This window comes from Loxodonta africana, chromosome 3, assembly GCF_030014295.1.
Source record: "Loxodonta africana isolate mLoxAfr1 chromosome 3, mLoxAfr1.hap2, whole genome shotgun sequence".
Taxonomy (NCBI): Eukaryota; Metazoa; Chordata; class Mammalia; order Proboscidea; family Elephantidae; genus Loxodonta; species Loxodonta africana.
Genome location: NC_087344.1, coordinates 166,686,854 through 166,714,019, shown reverse-complemented (window position 1 = coordinate 166,714,019; position 27,166 = coordinate 166,686,854). Strand labels below are relative to the sequence as shown.

General features: G+C 42.1%; 1 protein-coding gene across 2 annotated transcripts in view; it reads left to right on the top strand.

Moving 5' to 3' along the window:
• The window catches only part of AHCYL1 (adenosylhomocysteinase like 1), a 47,737-nt gene extending 22,387 nt beyond the window's left edge, over positions 1–25,350 (top strand). Inside the window, exons 2-17 of one of the 2 annotated variants that reach the window (XM_003409560.4) lie at positions 10,947–11,058; positions 13,300–13,443; positions 14,675–14,775; positions 15,235–15,337; positions 16,508–16,602; positions 17,180–17,286; positions 18,093–18,209; positions 18,467–18,530; positions 19,333–19,421; positions 19,773–19,843; positions 20,212–20,306; positions 20,393–20,491; positions 20,901–20,969; positions 21,452–21,530; positions 22,624–22,744; positions 23,297–25,350. In XM_003409560.4, coding sequence (XP_003409608.2) covers positions 10,947–11,058; positions 13,300–13,443; positions 14,675–14,775; positions 15,235–15,337; positions 16,508–16,602; positions 17,180–17,286; positions 18,093–18,209; positions 18,467–18,530; positions 19,333–19,421; positions 19,773–19,843; positions 20,212–20,306; positions 20,393–20,491; positions 20,901–20,969; positions 21,452–21,530; positions 22,624–22,744; positions 23,297–23,303 — 1,473 coding nt within the window. In that variant the 3' untranslated portion in view covers positions 23,304–25,350. Of the gene's footprint in view, positions 1–10,946; positions 11,059–13,299; positions 13,444–14,674; positions 14,776–15,234; positions 15,338–16,507; positions 16,603–17,179; positions 17,287–18,092; positions 18,210–18,466; positions 18,531–19,332; positions 19,422–19,772; positions 19,844–20,211; positions 20,307–20,392; positions 20,492–20,900; positions 20,970–21,451; positions 21,531–22,623; positions 22,749–23,296 lie in introns of those variants that run through there. The other variant, XM_064282428.1, reaches the window with a different exon arrangement.
• Positions 25,351–27,166: the final 1,816 nt, after the last annotated feature.

The following is a 27,166-nucleotide window of genomic DNA, read 5'->3' as shown; positions in this document are numbered from 1 at the left end:
GCTACAGAATTGTTAATATTCTTAACTGTGGTGGTGTTATCTTCGTTCTGTAAAAATATCCTTACTCTTAGAAGATACGTTCTGAAGAATTTATAGTTCAATTTTCATAATGTTTGCAATTTTTTACAGAAACATTTGAAAGTATATGGGTTTATGATTGCACAAGTACAGAGAAAGAAGGCTAATTTGGAAAATGGAAAGATCCAATGTAGGTGGAGGGTGCACAGGTGTTTATTATACTCTTAACTTTTTTGTTTGTTGAAAATGATCATAATAAAGTTGGAAAAATAAATAAAACAGAAAGTGCAGCAGTGGTGGAGGGAGGAAAATTTGGCGTATCATCGAAATTGTGGGTCTATTCCAGAGACGTAAATTTCTTCAACCACCTGTACTTTTTTTTTTTAACCTAAAGTTAATGATAAAAGGGATGCCTGGCATGTTTTTATATAATGTTGGGGTTGGAATTGAGGATGGGAGGTATGACAGCCCAGGCAACAGGTAGGTAGCTAAATCAGTATTGAAACAGTGTGGATGTGTGCTATATCCTGTTGTAAATTGTTTTAAAAAGATTATGAAGAACACACAAACTGCCCAAACTGACTCAAGAAGAAATAGAAGGTCTCAGCCGACCAATAACATGTGAAGACATCGAGTCAGTGATGAGAGACCTCCCAACAAAAAAAGTTCTGGACCAGATGGCTTCACTGGGGAATTCTACCAGACATTTAGAGAAGAATTAACACCAATACTGTTTAAACTCTTCCAAAAGATAGAGAAGGAAGGAATACTCCCTAATTCAATCTATTAAGTAAACATAGCCCTGATACTCAAACCAGACAAAGACACCACAAGAAAACTACAGGCCCATATCTCAGGAATATAGAGGCAAAAATCCTCAAGAAAATATTAGCAAACAGAATCCAACGGCATATGAAAAGAGCCATAAACCATGACCAAGTGGGATTTATTCCAGGAATGCAGGGATAATTGAACATTAGAAAATGAATTGACACAACATTAATAGAACAAAGGAAAACTACATGATCGTCTTTATGAACGCAGAAAAAGCATTTGACAAAATCCAACACCTTTTCTTGATGAAAACCCTAGAGAAGATTGGACTAGGAGGGAAATTCCTCAGTATGATTCAGGGAATATATGAAAAGCCAACAGCTAACATTATACTTAATGGAGAAAGACTGAGGTTTCCCCTTGAAATCAGGAATAATACAAGGGTCCCTGCTCTCATCACTTCAATAATAGAAGCCCTAGCCAGAGCAATAAGACAAAAGAAATAAAAGGTATCCAGATCGGAAAAGAAGTAAAATTATCTCTGTGGATGATATGATCCTATAAATAGGAAATCCCAAGGAATCCACAAGAAACCTCTAGAGCTAATCAAGGAATTTAGCAACGTTGCAGGGTACAAGGTCAACAAACAAAAACAGTTGGGTTTCTATACACCAACAATGAGGAATCTGAAAGGGGAATTAGGGAAACAATTCCATTTACAATAACATCTAAAAGAATAAAACACCTAGGAATAAATCTAACCAGAGACGTGGACTTATACAATAAAAACTATAAAACACTGCTGAAAGAGTTAAAAAACCAAACCCATTGCTGTCGGGTAGATTCCAACTCATAACAACCCTATAGGACAGAGCAGAACTGCCCCAGAGGGTTTCCAAGGAGCAGCTGGTGGATTCAAACTGCCGACCTTTTGGTTAGCCGCTGAGCTCTTTAGCCACTACACCACCAGGGCTCCAAAAGAGATTAAAGAAGACTTAAATAAATGTAAAGATGTTTCATGTTCATGGATTGAAAGAACTAACATTGTTAAGATGTCAATACTACTGTGACGGTTAAGGTTGTGTGTCAACTGGGCGGTGATTCTCAGTGGTTTGGCAGTTATGGTGTGGTTTGGCCAGCTATGTAGTGATGTAATCACTTCCATAATGAGATCTGTTATAATGTAATCAACTCTGTGATGAGATCTGCTATGAGCAGCAAATCAGTGGAAGGGGAGTTTCCTTGGGGTGTGACCTGCATCCAATATAGGTGGACTTTCTGGCAAAGCTCACTGGCTTTTGCACATTCTGGATCCTGCTGCCGACTCCTGTTCATCTGACCTGCAGTTCTTAGGACTTGAGCTAGCAGTTGACCTGCCCATCTTGGGATTTGTCAGCCTTCACAGCCTGTGAGCCAACAGCCTGTCATCTTACTGCTGATCTTGGGATCTGCTGGCCTCTGCAGCCTGTGAGCCAGAGCCCTGCTGTCTTACCTGCTGATACTGGGTTCATCAGCCCCTTCAGCTACATGAGTCAGGAGAAACCTCCAGCCTGACCGAAGGAGTTGTGATTTTCCAGACTTGTGAGCCATTTGCTTGATATAAATCTCTCTCTGTATATACTTACGCACTTCACTGATTTTGCTCCTCTAGAGAACCCAGGGAAACCCTGGTGGTGTAGTGGTTAAGAGCTATGGCTGCTAACCAAAAGGTCGGCAGTTCAAATCCACCAGGCGCTCTTTGGAAATCGTTTGGGGAAGTTCTACTCTGTCCTATGAGTTGGAATCGACTTAACGGCAATGGGTTAGAGAATCCAGCCTGAGACAACCGCACAAAACTATGGATTCAATGCAATCCCTATCAAAATTCTAACAGTCTTCTTTACAGAAATAGAAAAACCAATCCTCAACTTTATGTAGAATGGCAAGAGGCTCTGAATAGCTGAAACAATGTTGAAAGAGAAGAACAAAGTAGGAGGACTCAGACTTCCTGATTTTAAAACATACCATACAGCTATGGGGCAGCTCTACTCTGTCCTATAGTGTTGCTATGAGTCGGAATCGACTCAATGGTAACAGGTTTTTTTTTGTTGTTTTTTGGTTTTTTTTTTAATACAGTTTTGGAGCCCTGGTGGCACAGTGGTTAAGAGCTACAGCTGCTAACCAAAAGGTTGACAGTTCAAGTCTACCAGCTGCTTTTGGAAACCCTGTGGGGCAGTTTTACTTTGTCCTAGAGGGTCGCTGTGAGTTGAAATCAACTTGATGACAGTGTGTGTGTGTGTTTTTGTTTTTGTATCCAGCTGTGAGTCAGAATTGACTTGATGGCAGTGGATACAGCTGCAGTAATCAAAACAGCCTGGTACTGGTTTAACAATAGACACGTAGACCAATGGAATAGAATTGAGAGTCCAGAAACAAACCCACACATCTATGGTCAACTGATTTTTGACAAGGGTACTAAGTCCCATTCAACAGGTAGAATCTCTTTAATAAATGGTGCTGGGAAAATAGGATTTCCGCATGCAGAAAAATGAAACAGGATCCATGCCTCACACTGTACAGAAAAATTCAAAATGGATTAAGGACTTATATGTGCAAACTAAAACCATAAAATTCTTAGAAGAACAAGCAGGGACACTGTCAGGTCTAGCTTTCAACAGTAGATTATCTAATGTAATACAAAGAACGAACAGCAAAAGACAAATAGGAATCATAAAAATTAAAAACTATTGTTCATCAAAAGACTTTACCAAAAAAATGAAAAGACAAGCTACCGACTGGGAGAATATCTTTGGAAATCATACATCCAACAAGGATTTAGTAACCCAAATATATCTAAAACTTCAACACGTTAACAAAGAGAACCCAGTCATAAAATCGGCAAAGGACTTGAACAGACATTTCACCAAAGAGTACATTCAAATGGCCACCAAACGCATGAAAAGATGCTCAGTGTCATTCACCATCAGAGAGATGCAAATCAGAACCACAGTGAGATACCATTTCACTACCACTAGGATGGCTAAGATAAAACATAAAATAAATGTTGACAAGGGTGTGGGGAAATTGGAACCCTTCAGTGCTGGTAAGAATGCAAAATGGTACAGCCATTGTGGAAAACAGTGTGGAGGTTCCTCAAAAAACTAAAAATAGAACTACCATATGACCCAGCAATCTTCCTAGGTGTATACCCAAAAGACTTGAAAGCAGAGACTCAGACAGAGACTTACACACCAATGTTCATTGCAGCCCTGTTCACGGTAGGCAAAAGGCGGAAAAGACCTAAATCCCCAGCAACAGATGAGTGGATAAACAAAACGTGAAACATACACACAGTGGAATACTACTCAGCCAGTAGGAAAAATGAAGTCTTGACACATGCTACGGTATGGATGGTGCTCGAAGAAATGCTGAGCGACATAAGCCAATCATGGAAGGACAAATATTGACCTCACTTATATAAAAAGACAAATGTATAGAGACCAAATTTTATTGGTAGTTACCAGTAGTGGGAAGGAGGGGGGGAAAGGTGGGTTAACAGTGATGGAAAAATCACATTGATTAAGGATAGGGTTGTGCAGCCAGTTATTGTAATTGCTATCAATAAGTTCTACACCTGTAAAAAGTTGAATTGGCACAAGTCATGTGATACATTTATAACAATGACAAAAGAAAAAAAAAAAGCTGCTGTGGCTGCTTATATACAACCAAACACCTCATGAGATTTGGTTTCTTGGTTTAGAGGTTTAGGGTCATGGTTTAATGGGACAGCTCAATTAACTGGCCTAATGTTTAGTGTTTCTTTTCTACTTCCTTGTTCGTTGTGTAGCACCTGGGGTCTTAAAAGCTTAAAAGCAGATGTTCCAAGGCACAGCAATTGGTCTCTGTTCTCCTGGAGCAACAGGAAGAAGGAGAGTCAGGAATAGGAGGAGGATATGGAATGTGTGGCTAATTGACTCTATGAACAACTGCCTCCTTTGCCATGAGGCCAGAAGAACTGGATCGTGCCCAGCTACCATTACTGAACATTTTGGTCAAAGATTCCATGAAAGAATCCTGGTCAAAAGGGAGAAAATGTAGAAAAAAATTTCAAATTCTCAAGGACCTTAGACTTTCTGGAGCCATGGAGGGTAGAACTCCTGAAACTATTGCACTAAGATAATCTTTAAACCTTCCGAAATATCCCCTGAAGTCACCTTAAAACCCAACAATAATTTAGCTTAACTAGTAAAAAAAGTCTGCCTTGAACATTATGCTCTTGTTACGCTCTTTTTAAGAACTATCTGTATGAGATCAAATTGACAACAGCAACTCGAAAGATTAGGTAGGAACCTTAGGGGGCAGTGACTTTATGTTCATGAGGGAGGAACAACTCAGAAAAGAAGGGTGAGAGTGGTTGTACAACTCAAAGAATGTAATCAGTGCCGCTAAATTGTACATGTAGAAACTGTTGAGTTGGTGTATGTTTTGCTGTGTTATGTTCTCAGCAACAACAAAATAAATAAAAATTTTGGAAAAAAAGATTAGGAAGCCCTGTTCTGTCCTACTTCTTGCTATTTTTTAACCTCTTAATTTTGTATCTAGTTGGCATTTGGAGGCCCAGATCATTCATTTGTACTAGAGCACTTGAGGCGATAATAGGAAAGCCAGTGAGTATGTTGTCTCATATGAAGGGAGGGGGAATCGCTTATAACGGTGAAATTTGGCAGTTTTTCAACCTCCACCTTCCTCACCGCTTAACCGACTCAGCAATGTGGTGCCCGGTGTTACCTCACCCCTTCTTCCCACCAGCACTGACAAAAGATCAAGTTGAGTCCCGTTTCTTCTGACTGTGGAATTGGATTCTACCAATGTGTGTGTGTGTGTCTCATATCCTGTTACTGTTGAGACACAGAGACTGGTGGAGTGGGGGAGGGAGCTGTGTGCTGTGATTAGTCAGCTTGCCCACCTCTCCCCTCTCTGGGGTGACTGAGAACTTTAGAAACTTGAGACAGGGAAGGAGGGCAGGGAGCAGCCAAAACTGAGTCTCAGAAGACTGGTTTGTGCACTAGGGAGTGGAAGAAGTGACTGAAGGAGGCTGTGGATTCAACTCTGTGGCCTGAGATCGATTCCCTTGAGATAAGTTGTTTTCTGGTAGGTGTGCCTGAGAGCATCGTGTTGGGAAGGGGATGCCCTTCATCTCTGGGAAAACTTCTTTTACCAAATTGAGGTGAAAGATACTCAGACTTGTCTATTTCTTATACCAAGAAGTTGGTGTTTCTTGATAACTTTCTTTGGATTCATCTGAAATGGGAGTCGTACTGATAGCTCACAAGTTATCTAGAAGAGGTAGAGAGGCTGACAGTCATTCCCTCTTCCTGTCCTCTGAAAAAGAGAGGGTGAAAGTAGAATCCGTAGAAGAAAGGATAAATTAGCCAGAAGATGTATGCAGTAGGGTTTAGAAAAGATAATAGGAATCCTGGAAGGTGTTCTAGCACGCTCTTCAGTAATTTGCCTTGTTAAAATTTCTAGCTTATAATAGTTGCTTTTTTAGTACTCACTTGCTAAGTGTTGATTTAAAAAATATGCTTATGCTGACCATAATTTCTCAACAGAAAAATCTGCACACACATATGCTAGAGTAGACAATGGGACAGAATATATAAAACTGGGGATGTTCCAGAAACTCTGTAGGGTACCACAAGAGGGATACAGGCCTTTCAAATAATCCTCGGCAGTAAGAAAGACCTGCTACTCACTTCTAAGGTATGTTTTCTTAATGATTTGTTTTCCTAATAATCGCTGTTTACCTTTGAGCCTAGTTCTTCACCCTTAGGAGGAAACCTTTCTGAGGAAATTAAAAGCTGTTAGATAGTCATGTGAAATAACAAGTTTAACAAGGTGACTTTTGGAGGCCTAAGTTAAGCAATATGCAGATAAAACTACGAAGACTGTAGTACCCAGCACGTTCCTAAAGAAATAGTAAAATTCCCTGACAAAGCCACCTGTGTCATTGTTAAACACTGTGGGTCAAAACACCTCTACAGACTTTAAAGTACCATATCGCCTTTCTTAGATCTTTTGTGGAATAGCCCTGGGTTTAACATGCTCAGCTGTTAACCAAAAGGTTAGTGGTTGTAGCCCACCTAGAGGTCTCTCATAAGAAATGCCTGGCAATCTACTTCCAAAAAATCAACTATTGAAAACCTTGTGCTACACAGTTCTACTCTGACATAAATGGGGTCACCATGAGTTGAAATCGACTCAATAGCCGCTGGTGCTTAGTTGATGCCCATTAAATGTGTTGACTGTAAGAATGTAATGCCCCATAGGGTGTTATCCTTATCACTACCCCTTGGCCATAGTGTCATAGTGGAATTCTGGTAGCTTTTAATTCTCTCTTATTCAGGAGCTAGAAGGCAAAATTGAGTGGTACTTGGGAAGGAAGTATAGCTAAGCATGAGTATATAGGCCATGTGTTTGTGGAAATAAACTTCTCAATCAATGTCTAATGGTAAAAAATATCAGTTAGGGTCAACTGAGTAGGATACAACCGTTTTTCTTTTTGAGGCTTATAACTTTTTTGGTTTGCCTCTGATCCCTTTTTCTTAAAAAGTTCTGTATAATTCTTTCGGCTCACTCTATCACCAGACTTACCACTAGGTGGTGGATGTACCCACAAGTTGTTTCTTCAGTAGAATTTTTCTTTGTCATTCTCAATATCACATGGAAGAGAGTCCATCATTAGTCAGCTAAGCTATTGGTAAAAAAAAGGTAGAGGTGCTTTAAAACAGTTAGCATGATAAACTGGCCTGATATTTAACTGGGTTTTTAAGACATAGCAAGTAGAGTTCTGTATTTGGATGTGCCATTTGGAGAATGGGCCAATATGACCTTCTAACCTTTCTCAGATTAGTATTAGTTCAAGAATGGAACACTAATGTGCTTGCCCAGCTGTTGGTAAGGCTGTTTATGGGGTGGTGAGCACCCAAGCACAAAATAGTTGTTTAACACAGAACTTGTAGACTTTAAGGTAACTTTTTGGACTTTAACCACTTTATCTCCTTTCCCTCCCTCCTTCGCCTGCTGTCTACATCATACTTAAGACCCAGCATCCCTTGGAGATCTAGATTTGAAGAAACACCAAAACACACCAATTAATACTTAACAACGATAGGAAATAATATAAACAGAGCAGCTTTGCGGTTTGTCTTTGGATTTTGTTTTCACCCAAATTAGCATATTTGGCTTTAATTGCAGTGAATCCAGCCCAGTTAGAAGTCTGTTACTAAGATCTGGTTTCACTAGAGAGAACACTCGTGACATCCAAGTTGCTTTTGGCAGCAGTGTCTTTATTTACAACGTGAAGGTGAACAACACTCCAGGAAGTGCTTTGTGCAGGGGGCGGGGGGGTGGGTGGGGACAGCTTCTAGCTGTGAAAGCAACCAGTGGACCTAGCCTGCCTGGAGGAAACTGGCAGAGCAGAGGCACTCCACGGCAGCAGTTGTGATACAGGTGTCATCAGCTTTTAGGTTGGGGTCAGAGAGAAGGCAAGGTTAGCATGCAGCTTGTATAGCTGACGTGTCACTGGACCACCTTACAAGCAGTGAGAATATCAAAGAACGTAAAGAATAGGCAGCCACTCATCCAGGGTCATGGCTTGAGTTAACATTCTGCCCACTTCACATATGGACCATATTCATTATTCAAATATGATTAGTAAGCTGCTTGCAACACAGTCTCATATTTTTAGATGGGAAAGATTTTTTCTAAGCTTTAGGCTACCGATGAGCTGTATTAATACAAGGTAGGATTATGCCTATTAATTCCATTCTTAGGTTGCTAAAGAAACGTACTTGTATCTTGCCACAGCTGCCTAGTTTCATATTTAAAAAACTGCAAATGTTATTGCAGTTTTCCCTTCTCCCTGCCCCCCAGGTAGGTGGTATCTGGGAACATGCCTAGAACTTTTTGAAAAAAGATGAACAGAGGAGGGAGGCCTAACAAGCCAAGAGAGGAGAGCAGCTTCCGGATAGGCTGCCTGTGCCAGCAGCACGGAGGCTGGGAGGGGGAGGGCTGCCACTGTTTTAAAAGGCTTTGCTGGCCCCTTGATTATTTTTTTCACCACCAAAATATTTGCACATTGGGTTGAAAGTCATTACCTTGGCCCTGGATTAATCTCTTCAGTAAAACAAGCTTTGCTGACTGCAGAAGTCACATGAACATGCAGTGGGAAATCCTATCTAGGACTAATGCCGACCTGTGGCCATCTCATTGAGTGTGTTTTTGGACAGCACTTGTGCTTTTGACATTTCAGGTATTTAAAATTAAAGTTTTAGCACCTAACACGAAAGAAGAGCTGCTTTGGACTTAACAAAGATATTTGTTAACCGCAGTGCAGTATATGTGGTTTAACTTGAGTTTTCTTAACTTACTTATTTTGAAGCTTGAGTGATTTGATCTTACAGAAGGATTCTGAAGGGGTAACACATTCTACAAATATCTACTGAGTGCCTTCTGTGTTCAGGGCCCTGGACTAGGTGTTAGGACATGAAGGTCTTTTCGTTCTGTGCCTTTAGGATCTGTCCTCAGACTTAATAAAACAGGCGGTGGTCTCTGCCCGCTCCTTATTTCACCGAGTAGCCTAAAGGAAAAAACTTGCACGATTGGATGTTGAGCCTGGGCGGGGGGTTTAAATGGAAGCGTATCCAGCTATTTCCCCGAGGGCCTGCTGCCCAAGTAGTGGTGTATATGGCCGTTACTGCATGGCTATTCATTCTCTGCTTTCATTTTTGATGTGAACCGTGCCAGATGGGAAGTCGAAAACACAAATCTGCGCTGCCTTGATTTTTGCTTTGTAACCTATGGACCCTACTAATTCAGTTTCTGATTTGTTCATTTTAGCTGCCTGTGCCTAGGCTGAATTTCAGCCTGTGAGGCTGTACTTCCCTGGCTGGAGAGTACACAGTGACAGAGGGGAAGGTTTTGCAGCTGTAACTAATGAGCACTTCACTATTGCTGGCTTGGGAATGACCATAGCTATGTTGCCAGCTTCATGGAGAGAAGATTTTAATCTATAATAGCTTACATTTCCAGAGATACTTGCTGAAGATTTAGCTTAATGGATTCTCCAAGGGAACCCTTCCAGATTTAGTCAGATTGTGATGATACAGAAGAGATTCTCAATTCAGAGTCTCACACCATCCTGTTTATTTTCGGAGGCTGAAGTTTATTTTATATTCTGATGAAAAGGTTTATCAGAGTTTAAACAGCTTAGGAGAGAGGTTTGAACCATTTAATAGAAGGAAGTGTTTTAACGCACTTTAGAAGCATCCATTAATTTATTTACAAATAACATTAATTGCAAGCTATTTGCCATTTATAAAGCCAGTCTTTCAAGCACTCTTCAGACAATTCTCTAGTTCTGGTTTATTTCATTTAAGGGAGTTTCTAATCCAGAGTTTACCAAGTCATTATTTTCCCTTTCAAATTAGTCCTAATTAGTTGGACTTTAATATGATGTGTGTATGTTTTTTTATCTTTTTCATCAGTATATTCTTTATTTTAAATTTTTAATGAGTGTAGAAGGTCCTAGAGAATGCTACATTGGCTATGTGAAGTATAGGTTATGGGTGGGCTCTGACTATTGGCACCCCAATGTCCACTAGCATTTCTAGGCATCTCTTTATGATTCTTTAAAAAGTCAAGACCGTTGCCAACTTCAGGGTAAGAATATGCTACAAGGGAATGTTCTGAAGCAAACAGAAGCACTATAAGGTTGCGTCGGTTTTTTGATAGAGTTGGGAAGAAGGGTAAAAAGCTTGTTTTAACATGTGAAGGTTATAAGAGAAAAGAAAACTATGGAATGTGAGAAAGAAGGATTGTGAAGTTGAATAAATTCTAAAAGAAGTTGGGTCCTCACCACCACCCTTCGCCTCCCCCCAAAAAAGAATTCCTCCTGAAAGTTGGGAAGTGACAGTAATGGGCATCTGGGGGGCAGGGCGGGGGGGGAGTCATAGTAGCCTCTACTCTGTCATTTCTGGTGGGAGAGTTGCTGCCTCAGTAGGAGCCACACGGTAACGTTGCCATTTAGGGAAAACAGTGAATGGCTTTAAAAAAGGGAACATTTCATAGTCTTTCTTATTATAAGTTTTCAACTTTCTGTCTTCTGCTTATAGCAAATCCAGTTTGCTGATGACATGCAGGAGTTCACCAAATTCCCCACCAAGACTGGCCGGAGATCTTTGTCTCGCTCCATTTCCCAGTCCTCCACTGATAGCTACAGTTCAGGTAGGTCTGAGCTTCGTGTCCTCTCAGAGCCTTGAGCTATTTCACTACCCAGAGGCCTTCACTTATCTGAAATCTGAAAATACCTCATGTCAGGACTGTCCGTTTTTGTGCCAAACGCTAATAATTAATGGCTGAGCAGTGGGAAGTCCTCAGCCAGGCTTGTAGCTGGGGAAGCTCTTGTCATTTTGAGACTTTTTACCCCTGACTGTCTCTGTGTGTGGTCTGTGGCCAGTGCCTGGTTGATAGTACTGGGCCGGTTCCCATTCCCACGTTTATCCCCTCCCCACCCCCAAACACAAAGGGAGGGAATCAATCGTATTTTGGCTGACGGAAGTAGCCTTGAAAAAGAAGTGTACTTGAAAAAGAAGTGTACTTTGGAAGCTTAGTTTATTTATAAAATATTCCCTGCCACCTATCTTTTTTTCTTTCTTGTCTCAACACTGCTTGAATTGTAAGAATGAAATTTAACATTTTAGACATTTATTAGGTTACCCTTTATGTGGAAGTACCTTCCTCTGTTAAACTCTGGAGTAGGAAAGATTCAAGTTACTATAACATGACTCCAGTTCTTTTCTTGTAGTTCTCTCCTCCTATTTTAGCTCTGTGTAAGTAAAGTCTTTTTCTGCTTTGAATTACGCCTCTCTCAGCTATAGAGAGGGTGTTATGAACATTAACATGGAAAGAGATCTGGAGCTTTAGGATTTGAATACAGGAAGAAACATTAGGAGAGTCTAATTTAACCCCTTCATTGTTCGTCTGAGGAAACTGAGTCCCTAAGAGATAAAGAGGCTTGCCTCAGGTCACCGATGGCCAATCGTGTCAGCAAAGAGATTGTTACAAAAGCTAATCATTGTCTTTTGCCAGAATATTGTTTGCATTGTCTTACTAACATTATGGACTGGGCTTGATGTACAAGGAGTATAAAAAAATCAAGGAAACCAACCAACCAAAAAGCCTTGTCTTTGCACTGTGCCTTTGATAATCCAGTATAGACCACATAGGCAGACAAGAGCAAATTTGGTATACGGCATTAAGTACGAAAATAAATGAATATACAGATTCACTGCGGGGATAAGTATGCAAGAAAAGGTTCCAGATTTAATGGCTATCACAAATGAAAAGGTATTACAGAGTGACAAATATGAAAGGTGGCACATGACAAGCAGGCTGAGTATATCTCAGAAAGAAGGCAAATTAATTTTGAAAGCTTGAGTTATAAGAGGAAGAAAGATGGAACAAGTAAAGAAGGCTTTAAGAAGTCTTCAAAGATCTTGATGGCCGTGTAGTATGAGAGCATTTTAAAAAGCTTAGTAATATAGTTTAATTGTCCTAGTGGGGAAGATAACCTTTAGTATTAGTCGCGTTAGCTGGACGGAAGAAGGACCTATATGTCACGGTCAGTGAGAGACCTGATTCTCTGGCGGAGACAGTGAGGAGGGAAACTTTCAAATCAGAGAGGAAAGACGTGATTATTGCACGTCCTCTTACATATCTATTAAAAGGACATTTTTAGCTGTTAATGCAGCTGCTTTTTAAAGTTGATCATTTTGACAGACTTCCATGACCCGCAGTAGAACCGAAGCTGTTCGCCTTTTGTGCCATTTCTTTCCATTTCTGTATTCCTTCAGCACAACTTAGTGTAAAATCCCTTGTAAGATTATCTTATCTCTTTCATCCATGGCAATGGTTCTCAAAGTGTGGTCCTCAGACCAGCATCAGCAACACCTGGGAACTTGTTGGAAGTGCTAATTCTTGGGCTCTAACAGCGACCTACTGACTGGGAAACTCTGGTGTGGGGCCTAGGAATCTGTGTTTTAACCCACCTTCCACGTATTGCTGATTGATAGATGCTTAAGTTGGAGAACCAGTGACTATAGAAATAGCATTTCTTATTGCCTTAATTTATTTTTCTGGTTTTTTTCCAGGTCTGGTTCTAATCCAGGTTGGGGCCAAGTAGTCCTATTATCTGGGGTTCGCTAGAGCTGATGCAGGATAAGCATTAGTGGCTGCTTAGCACAGGCGCTGGTGGCATCAGGATGGGTAAAATGGCTGAAACACTGAAAGATCCACAGTAGTTTCATTCCTACCATCTATTAGACCCCGGAACTGAGAGTGACCTAAAAGGTGGCACCAATTAAGAGAGTTCGCTTACCTTAAACGAGAGTCCCTTAGGGGCTGCACTCTGTGGAACTGGGGCCATTGAGGTTTTTCTGCCTTTGTTTCTTTCCTTCCTGGCTCTAGCTGCATCCTACACAGATAGCTCTGATGACGAGGTTTCCCCACGAGAGAAGCAGCAAACCAACTCCAAGGGCAGCAGCAATTTTTGTGTGAAGAACATCAAGCAGGCAGAATTTGGACGCCGGGAGATTGAAATTGCAGAGCAAGGTAAAGAAAAGGAGTGGGTAAGGGACTCAAATGGACAAAGGGACCAGAAGCAGCCCTCTTGCTGGTCATCAGGATCCACAAACAACTTAAGCCTTAAAAATTCACTTGAAGATGTTCTGGACAAAATACAGCATCCTGGACTTTTTGACAAAGACTTCTGTCTGTATGGAGCATGAGCCTCAAGGGTTCTTGTTCTCCCTTTTTCCTGGTCTCAGCATATGGTACTTACACACAGAGTAGCTTCTCCTCTTTTCTCATGACACCATATTCAAAGATCTCTGTGGTAGAATCAGCAAGTCCTAGATCACTACATGGTGGTTAGTTCTGCAGGATCCTACCATACCTGCAGTCACTCAACCAGAAAAACCCAAACCCGTTTCCTTCGAGTTTATTCTGACTCTATAGGACCCTATAGAACAGAGTAGAACTGTCCCATAAGGTTTCTAAGGCTGTAAATCTTTGTAGACTGTCACATCTTTCTCCCAAGGAGCAGCTGGTGGGTTTGAACTGCTGACCTTTTGGTTAGCATTCTAGTGCTTTACCACTGCACCACCAGCGCTCTTCCTGCCAGTCACAGAGACCCAGATTTCCCAGAAGCAGCAGACCTAGGAGGGTTTTAAGCTAAGGATGTAGTGACCTAGGATCATGTTTGGTTCTGAGCACCCTCTGCCGGAGCAAGAGTAAAAGTGACTAACAATTGGTTAACTCTTGGTTTCTCCACCCCACCCCCAATAATGTCTGATTGCTCTCCTGTTGCTTTCACCTTGGGAGGGAGTAGAGAAACCAAACTGACACGGTGGGGTAAGGCAGCCTGGAGAAACAGAAGCAAGTGGCTTCTGCTAAAGGTAGAGTCTTTCTTCTTGGTCTAGTGATTATATTTAGTAGTTCATTAGCCAATGCCATAACTGCTTCCTTCTCCTCCCAAATGAATAAGATTCCTCCTCCATTTTGATCGGCTTTCACTCTCCATTTTGATCAGTTTTGAGAATTTACTTCATTCTCTATCCAGTCCTCTGAAGCAGTGGAGGAAGAGAGGAATTCCAAGTGATTGAATGGTGACTCCCCACTGTTCTGCTGTTGATGCTGCGAGTCATCATGGAAATATGTTTAGAGTTGTTCTGCCTCATCTCACCATATCTCAGCAGATCCAGGCCAGCCCCAGATGTTGCTCGGGCAGGAACTGATGATGTTGCTAGTGCAGACCTAGCTCAAACCCTCTGTTCTTTCACAGACATGTCTGCTCTGATTTCACTCAGGAAACGTGCTCAAGGGGAGAAGCCCTTGGCTGGTGCTAAAATAGTGGGCTGTACACACATCACAGCCCAGACAGCGGTGAGTTTGTGGGGAGGAAAATGAGGGACTCCTGATAAGGGGAAGAAGGGAACAGATTTTTTTTTTTAACTTTTCCTTCCTCATTAAAAAAAAAAAAATTTTTTTTTTTTCCCTCATTAGCCAGCCTCCAAATGTTAACTATGAGGTGGGGACCTCCCTGTTATACAGTAATGAGGTTCTCTACTTTGTGTGTGTAGTTATAATCCGCTTTTAGCAAACCTGTCTTACAAAGATCTAAATTTGCAAAAAATATGACTCTTAAAAAATGTGATTAAGACTTTTAGGAACATATCTTTTGGGTAAAGTTAGATACCATTGTGCCACCTAACTCTTTTGTAATCTCCCACCTCTGCACCTGTTGCTCCAGAGGTGAGGGGTATCGTTCTGTTAGTGAGGTTTGCGCGTCACCGCTGTCTGGGCCTCCTCTTTCTCACGCTGTCTTCCTACGCATCTGGACAGGTGTTGATTGAGACACTCTGTGCCCTGGGGGCTCAGTGCCGCTGGTCTGCTTGCAACATCTACTCCACCCAGAATGAAGTGGCTGCAGCACTGGCTGAGGCTGGTAAGTTCAGCTTCTTTTCACCTGCCCCCAAATAATTAGCTAAACGTAACTGCTGTGTATCAAAATTGTTGTTACAGTATCATTTATGTCTAGGAGCTGTAAAATTTGGGGGATAATAAAAACATCGACAGGAAGAGATTGGATCATGCAATTGATGTCCAGATCTACGGTGGAATATTATGTCCTCATTGCAAACGATCTTTGAAAAGAATCTAATGACGTGGGGAAATGCCCAATTCTAATGTTAAGTGAATAAGTGCAAATATTAAACTGTATAAGCTATATCATTTGAGTTCAAAGGTCTCTTTTCATCAAAAGTCTCATCAATTTTGAGAGAGAGAACACAGGAAGAAATACCTTCTTTATTGACTGTTCAGGAGATAATTTGGTATTCGGTATTTGATTGCAAAATACATGGACTACTTGCACGTTAAATTGAACATGAAATAATTTTTCTTGTTAAAATGTTCCAAAGAGACTCATCATAAAGTTTAAGGACCTCTCATCTTCCTGGCATCCTCAGAAAGTGACTTTGTAATACTTTTGTTTTTGTTATTCACTTTTTCCCAGTGAGTATTTATTGCCGAAAATTTAGGAAGTTCCAGAAAAAAATTCATAATTCTACTACACAGAGATAATACTTGATGTGTTTTCCCCTTTTTTAAATTCATTTTTGACAGAGAAGAAATAAATCTTAGAATGTGTACGGTTTTGTAACCTAAATAAGATCTCTTCAGAGTAGTTGTCCAGCTGACTGAGAGACGCAGAAAGCATCATTTGTAGTGCGCATTCACATGGCCGTGTGATTCTGCTTCACTGTTTTCCTAAGGTTAAACACGAGATGTTTGCTAACATAAACAACACTCGACTAAACAACTTTGCATTCATACTCATTTCATTTTCTCTCCTTAGGATAGAGTTCTAAGGAAATCACTAGCCCTAAGAGAATAACATTTTAAGGCTCCAGAATTTGTTTTTTTTTAATCCCTAAATGTTAACCAAAGTAATTTCTGAACTAGAAGCACTATTTTGACTCCTTTTGCTTTTGCCGATTGTTTCCTTTCCATGATAGTTTCTTTGGCCTTTTTCTCTTCATGGGATCTCAGAAAGCATTGGTGGAATAGGGCACTCCTCAGAGGAAGAGTCAGCTGACGCGTTCTGTTTCTACAGGAGTTGCCGTGTTTGCTTGGAAGGGAGAGTCAGAAGATGACTTCTGGTGGTGTATTGACCGCTGCGTCAACATGGATGGGTGGCAGGCCAACATGGTAATCATGCATATCTGTCCTGCACTCCTGACAATAGATTTTCCTTTTTTCCCTCAAAACATGGTTCCCTAAATATGTTTTGGATGTTTGGTCTTACGCACTGACTTTGTTGCTTAAGTGTTTAGCGTGGTACCTATTCAGAATGGGTACTGAGTACTGAATGGAAAGGTGGGGGAAGGGTAAGACTAGCTGAACACGTGTGACTCAAGCATGGCAGAACGAATTAGAAGGAAATGATGTACCTTTTTTGAGTATGATTCTTGTTTTTTCCTTCCGCCCCAGCTCTCCTTTTGCATTCAATGGGGCCACGTATTCCAAGACTCTAGAGTAAAAATGACTCTGTAATAAGCCTAAAAGTACTATTCATCGTAGCCTAGGACAAACCTAGGAATCCTTTTAACCATTTTACACCAACAAATTTTACTGTATTTCCACTGTCTAAGCCTGCTCTAAGGAGCTCTAAGAAGGGCTCTTCTAAAACAAACAGGGCTCTCTCACTAGTGCAGAAAGTGGGTTCAAAGTTCCCCCCAGCTCTAGCAGCCTGAATGCCCATAGAAGTCTTCTGGCTGTTCTATAGATCCTGGATGATGGGGGAGACTTAACCCACTGGGTTTATAAGAAGTATCCAAACGTGTTTAAGAAGATCCGAGGCATTGTGGAAGAGAGCGTGACTGGTGTTCACAGGTAACAGATTCTGGAGTAGCTGCCCCTGTTGTCTTTGCCTCAGCAAATTCTTCCGGTCTCTGTTAGGCTTTAGGGCTGTGTTCCAGATTTAGAGTAACTAAATGGGAACATCTTCACTAGACAAGACTTGAGTTTTTATTCTTTGAAAAACCAAGGTGACCTTATATAAGGAGGTTATTTCAGGTTCTAGTTTACATATTTTTCTCTCCCACTTACTCCACTGAGTGATTCTCAACAAGTGTTGGGAGGTGGGGAGTGAGTGTACCTGGCAAAACTGTATTCAATATTGTATTATAACTTTATATATGAAATATGAAGAATAAATCCTATTGTATAATTATTCGTTATGCACACTACAGAAAGTAAAACTGGGCAAAATATTGTTGGCTTACGAGGATACCTAAAAGATAACTGAAAGCGTGTTTCTCAGTTGGGGGCGCATTGCACATGCTGTCACCCAGGGACCCATGTCAGAATCAATGATAATCTTCGTTCATCAGACGTAGCCATGGGTTTTTAAAGGTTGAGAAATGTTGGTGTAAGGAAATAAGTAAGAGAAGTAAATTTCTTCAATTGAAAGGATTTTTTTTCTTTTAAGAAAAAAGTGGGGGGTGGGCAGGAAAAAAGAAAATAAAAAGGTGAGATGACAAGGAAATGATCTTGTTGACTGATATCCTTGGGCAGTTAATAAGGCTGGGGGTAGGGGGGCAGTGTGGACCTTGGCGAGAATTAGGCAGTTTTTGTCACATTTTATGCTTTACAGCCTAACTTGCTTTTTGTTTGTTTTTGTGGCCCCTTTTCCTTAGGTTATATCAGCTCTCCAAAGCTGGGAAGCTCTGTGTTCCAGCCATGAATGTGAATGATTCCGTTACCAAACAGAAGTTTGATAACTTGTACTGCTGCCGAGAATCCATTTTGGATGGGTAGGTTGGAATTTATAGAGATAGAAACTATGGGGGGTGGATTTGGAGTGGGTTGCTGTGTTCATCTGCTGTCGATCTTGCCTGGTCCCCTGATCATCTCTTGGCTTTAAACGTTTGTTAGAGGGCCCAGTTCATACCAAGCTCAGCCGGCTTCCAGCTGTAGTTCTCCGGGGCGCTGATCCACACTTTTTACTTTGTGCAGAGGGACTGTGTTTGAGTTAATAATGTTTAAGTTGAGCCCTTGTCTGTTTCCACAGCCTCAAGAGGACTACAGATGTGATGTTTGGTGGGAAACAAGTGGTGGTGTGTGGCTATGGTGAGGTAAATAGTGGGGCCTCATTGTCTCTCTCTGTCTTTTCGTAGACTTACTAGAAATGTTGGGTGAAGACTTGTGCTGTCAGTCTAGAGTCAGTCATGCAGGGTTTCAAATCTGCTTTTAAAGAATGTGTCTTAAAAGAATAACCGAGGTCCTTTATTCAGAGTTATAAATAAGACTTCATGCTGAACGAATGAAGTGAGTTTTCAGATTTCACCAGTTTGGCTTGTGGAATGGAATCTCAGCATCATTTCCCCCCAGTTATAACAAAAACCTTTTGTGGGGCTTAATTCAAGCACATATGTAGCTTTTTAGCCCTATAGGTAACTTGCTGTGGAGTGAAGGGTGGGGTCCAAAGTGGTATATAGTTGCTTTTTTCTAAACTGGAATAGGTTATGGCAGACTTTATTGTCATCAACAATGACCCATGGAAGCTCCCGACCTCCTAGACTGTTTTTAAATAGATGCGTCGCAAGTAAGAGTTACCAGGTTTTTTGGAATAAGAAATTCGAGGTTATAGTTGCTCTGCCTTGGCCTTGTTTCCCTAACGAAAACACCTTTTATTTCCTTGATCTTTTTCACTATCCAAAGCCCCAGCCCTTACTATGAAGTGTTTGCTAAATTACCTCTCTGACTTTAAGATTTACAGCATACTCTGGGTCCATTTCTGCTCTGCCTGGGCTTGGAGCATCCCTGCGTGTGCTCACTAGATGCTGAATGATTTCAGGAAGGTTAATTCCAAGAGCCCTCCCAACCCACCAGCCAAGCCTTAATGAGCCTGACAGCCTTCTTTCCTGTGCTCTGCAGGTGGGAAAGGGCTGCTGTGCTGCTCTCAAGGCCCTTGGAGCAATTGTCTACATCACAGAAATCGACCCCATCTGTGCTCTCCAGGCCTGGTAAGAGCACATGGGTAATACTCTTAGAATCTCTCCGGGTACTTTATGTTCCTCAGGGCTCACCATTGATCACATTCACCTTTCCTCGCAGAAATCTCACAGGGGAGAAGAAAGCGTAGGATTGCTAATCCTGGGGCTCTTCTAGAGCTTTTTGGCATTTCCCTTCCTGGGTGGAATCTTGGGGAGTCTGAAGAGGCCAGTGTGTGTAGTTTAGCACAGCTGGTCACTTGTCATCCCTGTTGGTAGCACTGGATCTGACATTAGAAGGGGATTTAGTTGTCTTATTTTGTGACCAGCTTCTGTCCCACTTCCTTCTTGCTTTGCTCCTAATGTGCTTTCCTTTTCTTCCAGCATGGATGGGTTCAGGGTGGTAAAGCTAAATGAAGTCATCCGGCAAGTCGATGTCGTAATAACTTGCACAGGTAAGTATCAGTGCTTTGATATAGATGGAGGGGTGTTGACCCAGAAGCTAAATCTTGAAAGTGGTCTGACTGACTTCCATTCAAAGTAGGTGCTAGGTTTAAAGCTCTCAGAACTAGAGCGTTCCAGTAAGCTATCAGAATCTTAGCATGTTTTCCAGAGCAAAGAGCCTTTCTTCCCAGTGGCTTTTTGTTCTGCTCAATCTTAAACAACTGAGCCGAAAGAGCTATATACATACTTCTTTTCTCATAGTGCGTTCATGTTCTTAACGTGCCAGGAAACCTCCTCTCTTCCGTGTTCTAACTGAAAGCCAGTTGGTACCTTTTTCCCCCAAGTTTTTCTTTCCTCAGCCACCCTTCTTTCCTTTTAGGAAATAAGAATGTAGTGACACGGGAGCACTTGGACCGCATGAAAAACAGTTGTATCGTATGCAATATGGGCCACTCCAACACAGAAATTGATGTGGTAAGACTCCTCTCATTCATTTGTTGCTAGGCCTTTCTCCTCTTCTTCCATCATAGCCACAACCTGCTGTGCCCTCTTCCTTTCAGACCAGCCTCCGAACCCCTGAGCTGACATGGGAACGAGTACGGTCTCAGGTCGACCATGTCATCTGGCCAGATGGCAAACGCGTTGTTCTCCTGGCAGAGGTACACACACAGAAGGACCCAGGCAGTGCACCACCACAGCAGTTGGGGTGGAGGCAGGGAATAAATATTTGGGCCTAGGCTTCCTTAAACTTTGTTTTTTGGTAGAGGTATAATTTCAAAAAAATTTTTTTTTTCTGATCCCCAAATTAGAATCACTCAAAAATTCTACTTTTTACAAAGAAACGCTATTTCCATGCCACAACTGATTCTTCACCTTTTCAGACTCAAGTGGACTTAAGGAAAACAGGATAAAACCTAAGAGTTCTGATCTGGAATGTAGTTTTTCCTCTTCTGACAGAGTCTAGAGGGATAGAAAGTCCTTTCCTGTTCTTGCCTGACTTGTTCGACACTGGAGTCTGAGACAGAGGGATGACACAGCTGATGCCAGGGCTCTCTTTTACCTTTTCAGGGTCGTCTACTCAACCTGAGCTGCTCCACAGTCCCCACCTTTGTTCTGTCCATCACGGCTACGACACAGGTGTGTGGCACAGCGCCTGCTCCCCCTGCACTGAGATTAGTGGGACTGAGCAGAGATCAGCGTTCCAATGAGAGTGGAGCTGGGCGGGGGTCGGACCTCTCTGAAGTGCGCACTGCGCTATGTTCTCATTAATCTGTTCTTTTTCCAGGTCGTAAGTTGTTGAGACTTAGGCTTCTTCAAGTATAGAAAAGAGTCATTAGTCACAGTCAGTGTTTGGCGTCCGTTTGAGTTGGCTGTTTTGTTTGAGAATCTGGTGCTCCAGCTTAGTTGTATTTAGTCTGTTCTTTTATCAGTAACTAAACAAAAACACCAACAAATCCACTTGGGGTGTGTGCCGACATTTAATTCAGGCAGAGCCCTGGGTGCTTTCGCTGTAGTAGATCACTGTAGTACTTACTACTGAGACCCTGTTAGTCCTACTTTATTGTTATACCCCTGCCAAAGAAGTGTTTGCTTTTTCTGACCCTCCCTTCCCACCTTAGGCATTGGCACTGATAGAACTCTACAATGCACCCGAGGGGCGATACAAACAAGATGTGTACTTGCTCCCTAAGAAAATGGGTGAGTGGACACCGATACTGATCCTCAGACAACTGCATGGTTTGGTAAAATGAATATCCTGAAAAGCATTGGCTTTGGAGTCAGAGTTCTAATCCCAGTCCCAGCACGTAGTGGTTGTTTGACCTCGGCACAGATTCTAATCTCCTTGAGTCTCAGTTTATCAGTAAAATGGGAGTATCAGTGCATCCATTGCAGCACTGTAGTAAGAATTACAGATGAAGAGTAAAAGTGCTTAGCATCGTGGCTTAGTGTAGGTGCTCTTATGCTTAGTAGCCTCATGAAGTTCAGTGAACTCTCTCCATTTCCCCAGTGCAACTAAGTATAGCCTGGGGCCAAAAAGGAGAAACAAACAATGCAGATTTTATCATCCATCCTCTGTGTAGGTATGCAGACCACCCCTCACATGGCCTCCTGTATTTCCAGACACCGCCCTGCTGTATTCATGTAACATAATGCCTCATCTCTAGTTCTTTACCTTTCTGAACAGCGGTGCCCACCTCCCATCTCTCATCGGTCAGCCCAAATCCCTGACCTCTTAAAGCTAAAATTTCTTACCCTCAGCCCTTCCCACACCTTACTTCAAATTGGTTTCAAAAAATTTTTTTTTTGTTTTCGTAAAGGCAAAGCCAGGGAAGCTTATCTATGGAAGAGTAGTAAATTTGTGCCAACTACCAGAGAAATCTCCGATCCTAAGATTTGAGGCCTGTTATTGTTCTTATCCTAAATAAGAGCTTCCTGGTATCTACTTTGATTCGTAATTTAACTAGCATTTAATCCAGTGATGAGATTGCTGTAGACAGGTGAGAATAGTATGCAGCATGTTGGCCACCGAGGTGATGGCCGCAAACTTTGCCAGAGAAGGAGAGGGAGATACAAGCCCACCCCGTTTTGACACCTTGGTAAGGGAAATGCACTCTAAATGTACTGAGAGAAGTTCCCTGCCGGAAAGGCAGCTTTGGGTTTTTTTTTTTAGTTGACCATTTCAAGTCATGGATTCTTTCAACCCATTGCCCACACTCTCAGAAAACTTCACATGAAAACAGAAATGCATATTTGAGATGTCGTCCTCTCCCCTGCTGCTTTTTCTTCCTAGATGAGTATGTTGCCAGTTTGCACCTGCCGTCATTTGATGCCCACCTGACAGAGCTGACAGATGACCAAGCAAAATATCTGGGACTCAACAAAAATGGGCCATTCAAACCCAATTATTACAGGTAACTTCTTCCCTGTTCCTCCACAGGGGTCTTCTGAAAGGCTCTTTTCCCCAGTATTAAACCAGCAGGCTGGCCAGCTTTCTTCAATAAGGATCAGGAACTATGGTGATTTTAGAGAATACAAGAGCTCTGTTTCAGATTAAAAGGGTAGGCAGAGAAATTGTATTGCCAGTGGTAGATGTAAAGAAGTATGGATTTTCTGAAATTTTACAGCCTGGTCCTCACCCCCAGAGATTCTGATATGGTTGGAGCTGGATGGGGCCCAGGCATTATTTTCTGAAGGCTATCCAGGTTATTCTAATGTGTGGTCAGGGTTGCAAACCATGGAGTTATATTATTAGGGAGCAGGAAGTACAACCAGAGATGGTACCATCAGAGCCCTGAGGAAGAACAGGGAAGGATGCTGAGCCCACAGACAACCTGGGGAATGACTGCAGGGGTCCCCAGCCTGGGCCCTGGAGGGACCGTGGAGAATATGCTAGTTTTGATTCTTCTCTTGGAACTCACATATGGAGGATACAAGTGCTAACTGGTCTCTCTCTCTCTTCCCAGATACTAATGGACCATATTACCAAGGACCAGTCCCCATGAACCACACAAGTCTAAAAGAAATATTTTTTAAGATAATTTTTATTTTCTTCTTACTCCTTTCCTCTTGATTTTTTTTCCCCCTGTGATTTCATTCTTGTTTTTTCATCTCATTATCCAAGTTCTGCAGACCACACAGGAACTTGCTTCATGGCTCTTTAGATGAAACTGAGGTTCAAGATACCTCACCCTAATCACTAAAGAAGGATCTTACTCTCCCAGCCCAGAAAGGTGATTCCTTCTTTACCGTATCTGGGGACTTCAGTCTTAATTGGGTACCTTATTAACAGGAAATGCTAAGGTACCTTCTGTGTGGAACAATCTGCAATGTCTAAATTGCCTTAAAAGAGCCCATTTCTCAGCTGCTGAAATCAGTGCTCTTTCACTTCTCCAGAGGAGCAAGGGTGGTACCTTACCAGCCAGGTAGGTTAGATGTAGGTGGTGCATGTTAATTTCCCTCTGAAGTTCCAAGCCCTGTTTCCTGTGTAAAGGTGGTATGTCTGGTTCAGAGATGTGTACTAGTGAGTGTTGTTTGTTAAGATCCAGTAGGTCCACTTGGATTCAGTACAGCCCTTCCTCCACTCCTACCAGACCCTCTCATTTTCCTAGTTTTTAACCAGACTGCACTTTATTAGGTTGAATTTTTCCCCTAGCATTTGTTATTTCTGTTGTACAAAAAGAAATTTTTTTGTAGTGTTAACACTGAGGAACCGCTTCAGTGCTTGGTTAGTTGTTACCAGTTTCTCTTTCAGACCTTTGGAGCTATGAGTGCAGAGTTGAGTCTAGTGAAATGCTGGTCTCAAACTCTGAGAAGCCCCTCAGTTTCTATAGTTTATAGCTTCAGTGAACTGGGGCCATAACAGCAAAGTCTATCAGCTCTGCCCCATCCAGCTTGTGCTGAAGGCGAGTTTCTTGAGCCACTACTCAGTATAGAGCACTGAGCTCCCTTTTTAGGATTTATCCTTTAAAAGCAAATTTCTGGTCAGCTGTGCTTTTGCAACCTAAAATATTTAAACGGAGGTAAAGGTAGATGGGAGAAAGGAAGGATAAACTGGGCCAGGGTGAAAGAAATCTAGCTCTGTATAATTTGTCTGGGACTTCAGGCCCTATATAACATTAGTTTTACTGAAATGGTGCCACTTTTGGTTGACACATACTGCAAAAAGTTTATGAACCAAGACTTTAAGGGGCAGTTAGTGTGTAGAGACAGTAATCAGCAGGTCCTGGCTCACGTGCTAGAAGAATCCCCAGGGAGGCTCTCAGATCAGAGAGCGGTGCTCCCACGCCACGCACCCTGCTTACCAGCGTCTCTGCATGGTCAGATGAGCTTTGTTCTGCTCACGAGCTTTAACTATATAATTATCCAAGATTCTAAATCCTCAACTTGTTCTAGCTTGTGATCCTTCAAAGTTGGGTCAGGCGTTAGTGCCAGGTACTAGAAAATTTCATTTCTCTATTGCCACTGATCAGAGAGACAGATGTTAAAAACAGGAACATAAGAAAGGAAAGCTTTCACCTGCAGCTTCCAGCAGGGGACAGTTGTCTTGCCAAAACTTTTTTCCCTGTCCTCTCCTGTTTCTCCCCACCCGAGTCCCTGCCCACTCCTTGCCCGTGTGACCATTGTCTTCTCTGTAGATGCTAAGGGTTCAAGCCCTTTTTCCCAGGGCACATAACCAGCCAATCAGAACACCACACCCATTAGGGAAGGTAACCTGGCCAACAGTGTATCCATCGCGTGTCAGGTCTGTTGGAGGGAAGGGGCCAGGTCCTGCTGCCCTCCGGCCTGTCCCAGCTCCCATATCAGTTACTGTGTCCATAGGAATAATAGGTAAGGGCTCCATCTCTGTCAAGCCATGTAACAAAGGACACTGGGAAAATGTCTGGCATCAGAGGGAGCGTGTGGAGAGCAACTTGGGAGGAACAAGTTTATTTTGTATTGAATGATTTTTAATGAATGCAATATTAATCCTTGCAGATGAGCAATAATCATTAAAGTCCATTAAAATGATAAGACTTTATTGGCAGTCTGCGTCATTCTTGGTTGAACAGCAAAACTTCCTTAGGACCTGTTTTCCGGGGTGGGATGAGTCACGGGTCAATATTTAATAGAGGAACAAGCTATGTACAGAGCTCTGTAGTAGTATCTGAAGTTTGATGCCTGCTCTGTTGCCAAGTACTGGGCCTAGGCACTTTCAATCTAACTTTCTTCAAGAAGCAAACTTGCTGCTTAAGCTTTGGAGCTTCTTATTTGCTCAGTGCTTTTCCCCACAATTCAGCTGTTGTGTGGGACAGAGCAAGCTAGGTGTCCACAGGATCTGAGGCCTGCTGTGGGAGTGGTCCACATGGGAACTGGTGGTGTGGGGTAGGGGGCTCAGACCCTAAGTAGGATGAGAGGGGCATCCAGGCAGGTTGGTTAGAAATAGGGGGGCTTGATCAAATAAGCAAAAGCATTGAGAATAATGGAAGCCAGTTTTCCTGGAAAGGGAAAAAAAAACGCTGGTGTTTGGTTTGAAATGGAGGCATCACGGTGAACTTGTGAATTTGGAATAGATACAGAAACCCAGATGTAAATGTGTATGTGAATATTTGTGTGTCTATACAGACATTCTAGCATGTCTACTGCACGAGCCTTGGAGCAGCACCCCCCCCCCGCCCCCACTGCAGAGTGCACACCCAGCATTCAGATGTGGGCACCACGGTCTCCACTGAAAGGAGCCAAGACTCCTTGGAGAAATAGCGGATTCCGTGGCTGGGCCAGGAAAAGTACAAGATGAGCCAGAAAGCAAAGAAGTACTAAGAAATTACGAAGGCATGTCAAAAGCACGCACACCAGCTTTAATGGACTTTGGCTGGGAAAATTCGAGCATCAAAATAAATAATGGCTTATAACCTATTGAATAAAATGGGAAACTCTGTGTCTATAAGAAGCCCTGCTGGCACAAATGGTTAAGCACTCTGCTGCTAACTGAAAGGTTGGTGGTTGAAATCCATCCAGTGGCTCTACAGGAAAAAGACCTGGCAATCTGCTTTCATAAAGATCTCAGCCAAGGAAATCCTAGAGGGCAATTATACTTTGCCACACGGGGTTGCTGTCAGTTAGAAATCAACTCAACGGCACCTAAAAACAACAACGTGTGTCTATACTGATATAAATAAGCAAATGAAAAGTTTAATAAGGAATGCATACATAGTTTCAAAGTACTTTCCCATAAAATATTTCTTAATTACAATGGGAAAAAGTAACTTCCCAGTGTAGAATCCTGACAGACCAACTTAAGTGAACATCTGTACTGGGAGAAATCTAAACCCTCCACCACGGGAGGTGGCATTGAGAACACAGCATCCCTTCTGTGATATTCCTGCCAAAGATGCAAGATTGGAATGTAATCATGAGACATCAGACCAATCCAAACTGAGGGACATTTTGCAAAATTGGAGCCCTGGTGGTGCAGTGATTAAGAGCTACATCAAGCTATGGCTGCTAACCAAAAGGCTGGCGGTTGGAATCTACCAGCCCCTCTGGGGCAGTTCTGTAGGGTCGCTATGAGTCAGAATCGACTCGATGGCAACGGGTTTTGGTTTGCAAAATAACTGGCCTATAATCTTCCAAAGTATCATAGAATGACTAAGGAACTGTTTCAGACTGAAGGAGAATAACATGACAACAAAATGCAATTCTGAACTAGATCATTTTGCTATAAAAGGACCTTTTTGGGACAATTGGTGATACATGAAAGGGGTCTGAGAATCAGATGGTAATAACATCAATTTCCTGCTGTTAATGGCTAAACTATGGATATATAGAATGTCTTTGTCAGAAATAAACACTCAAGT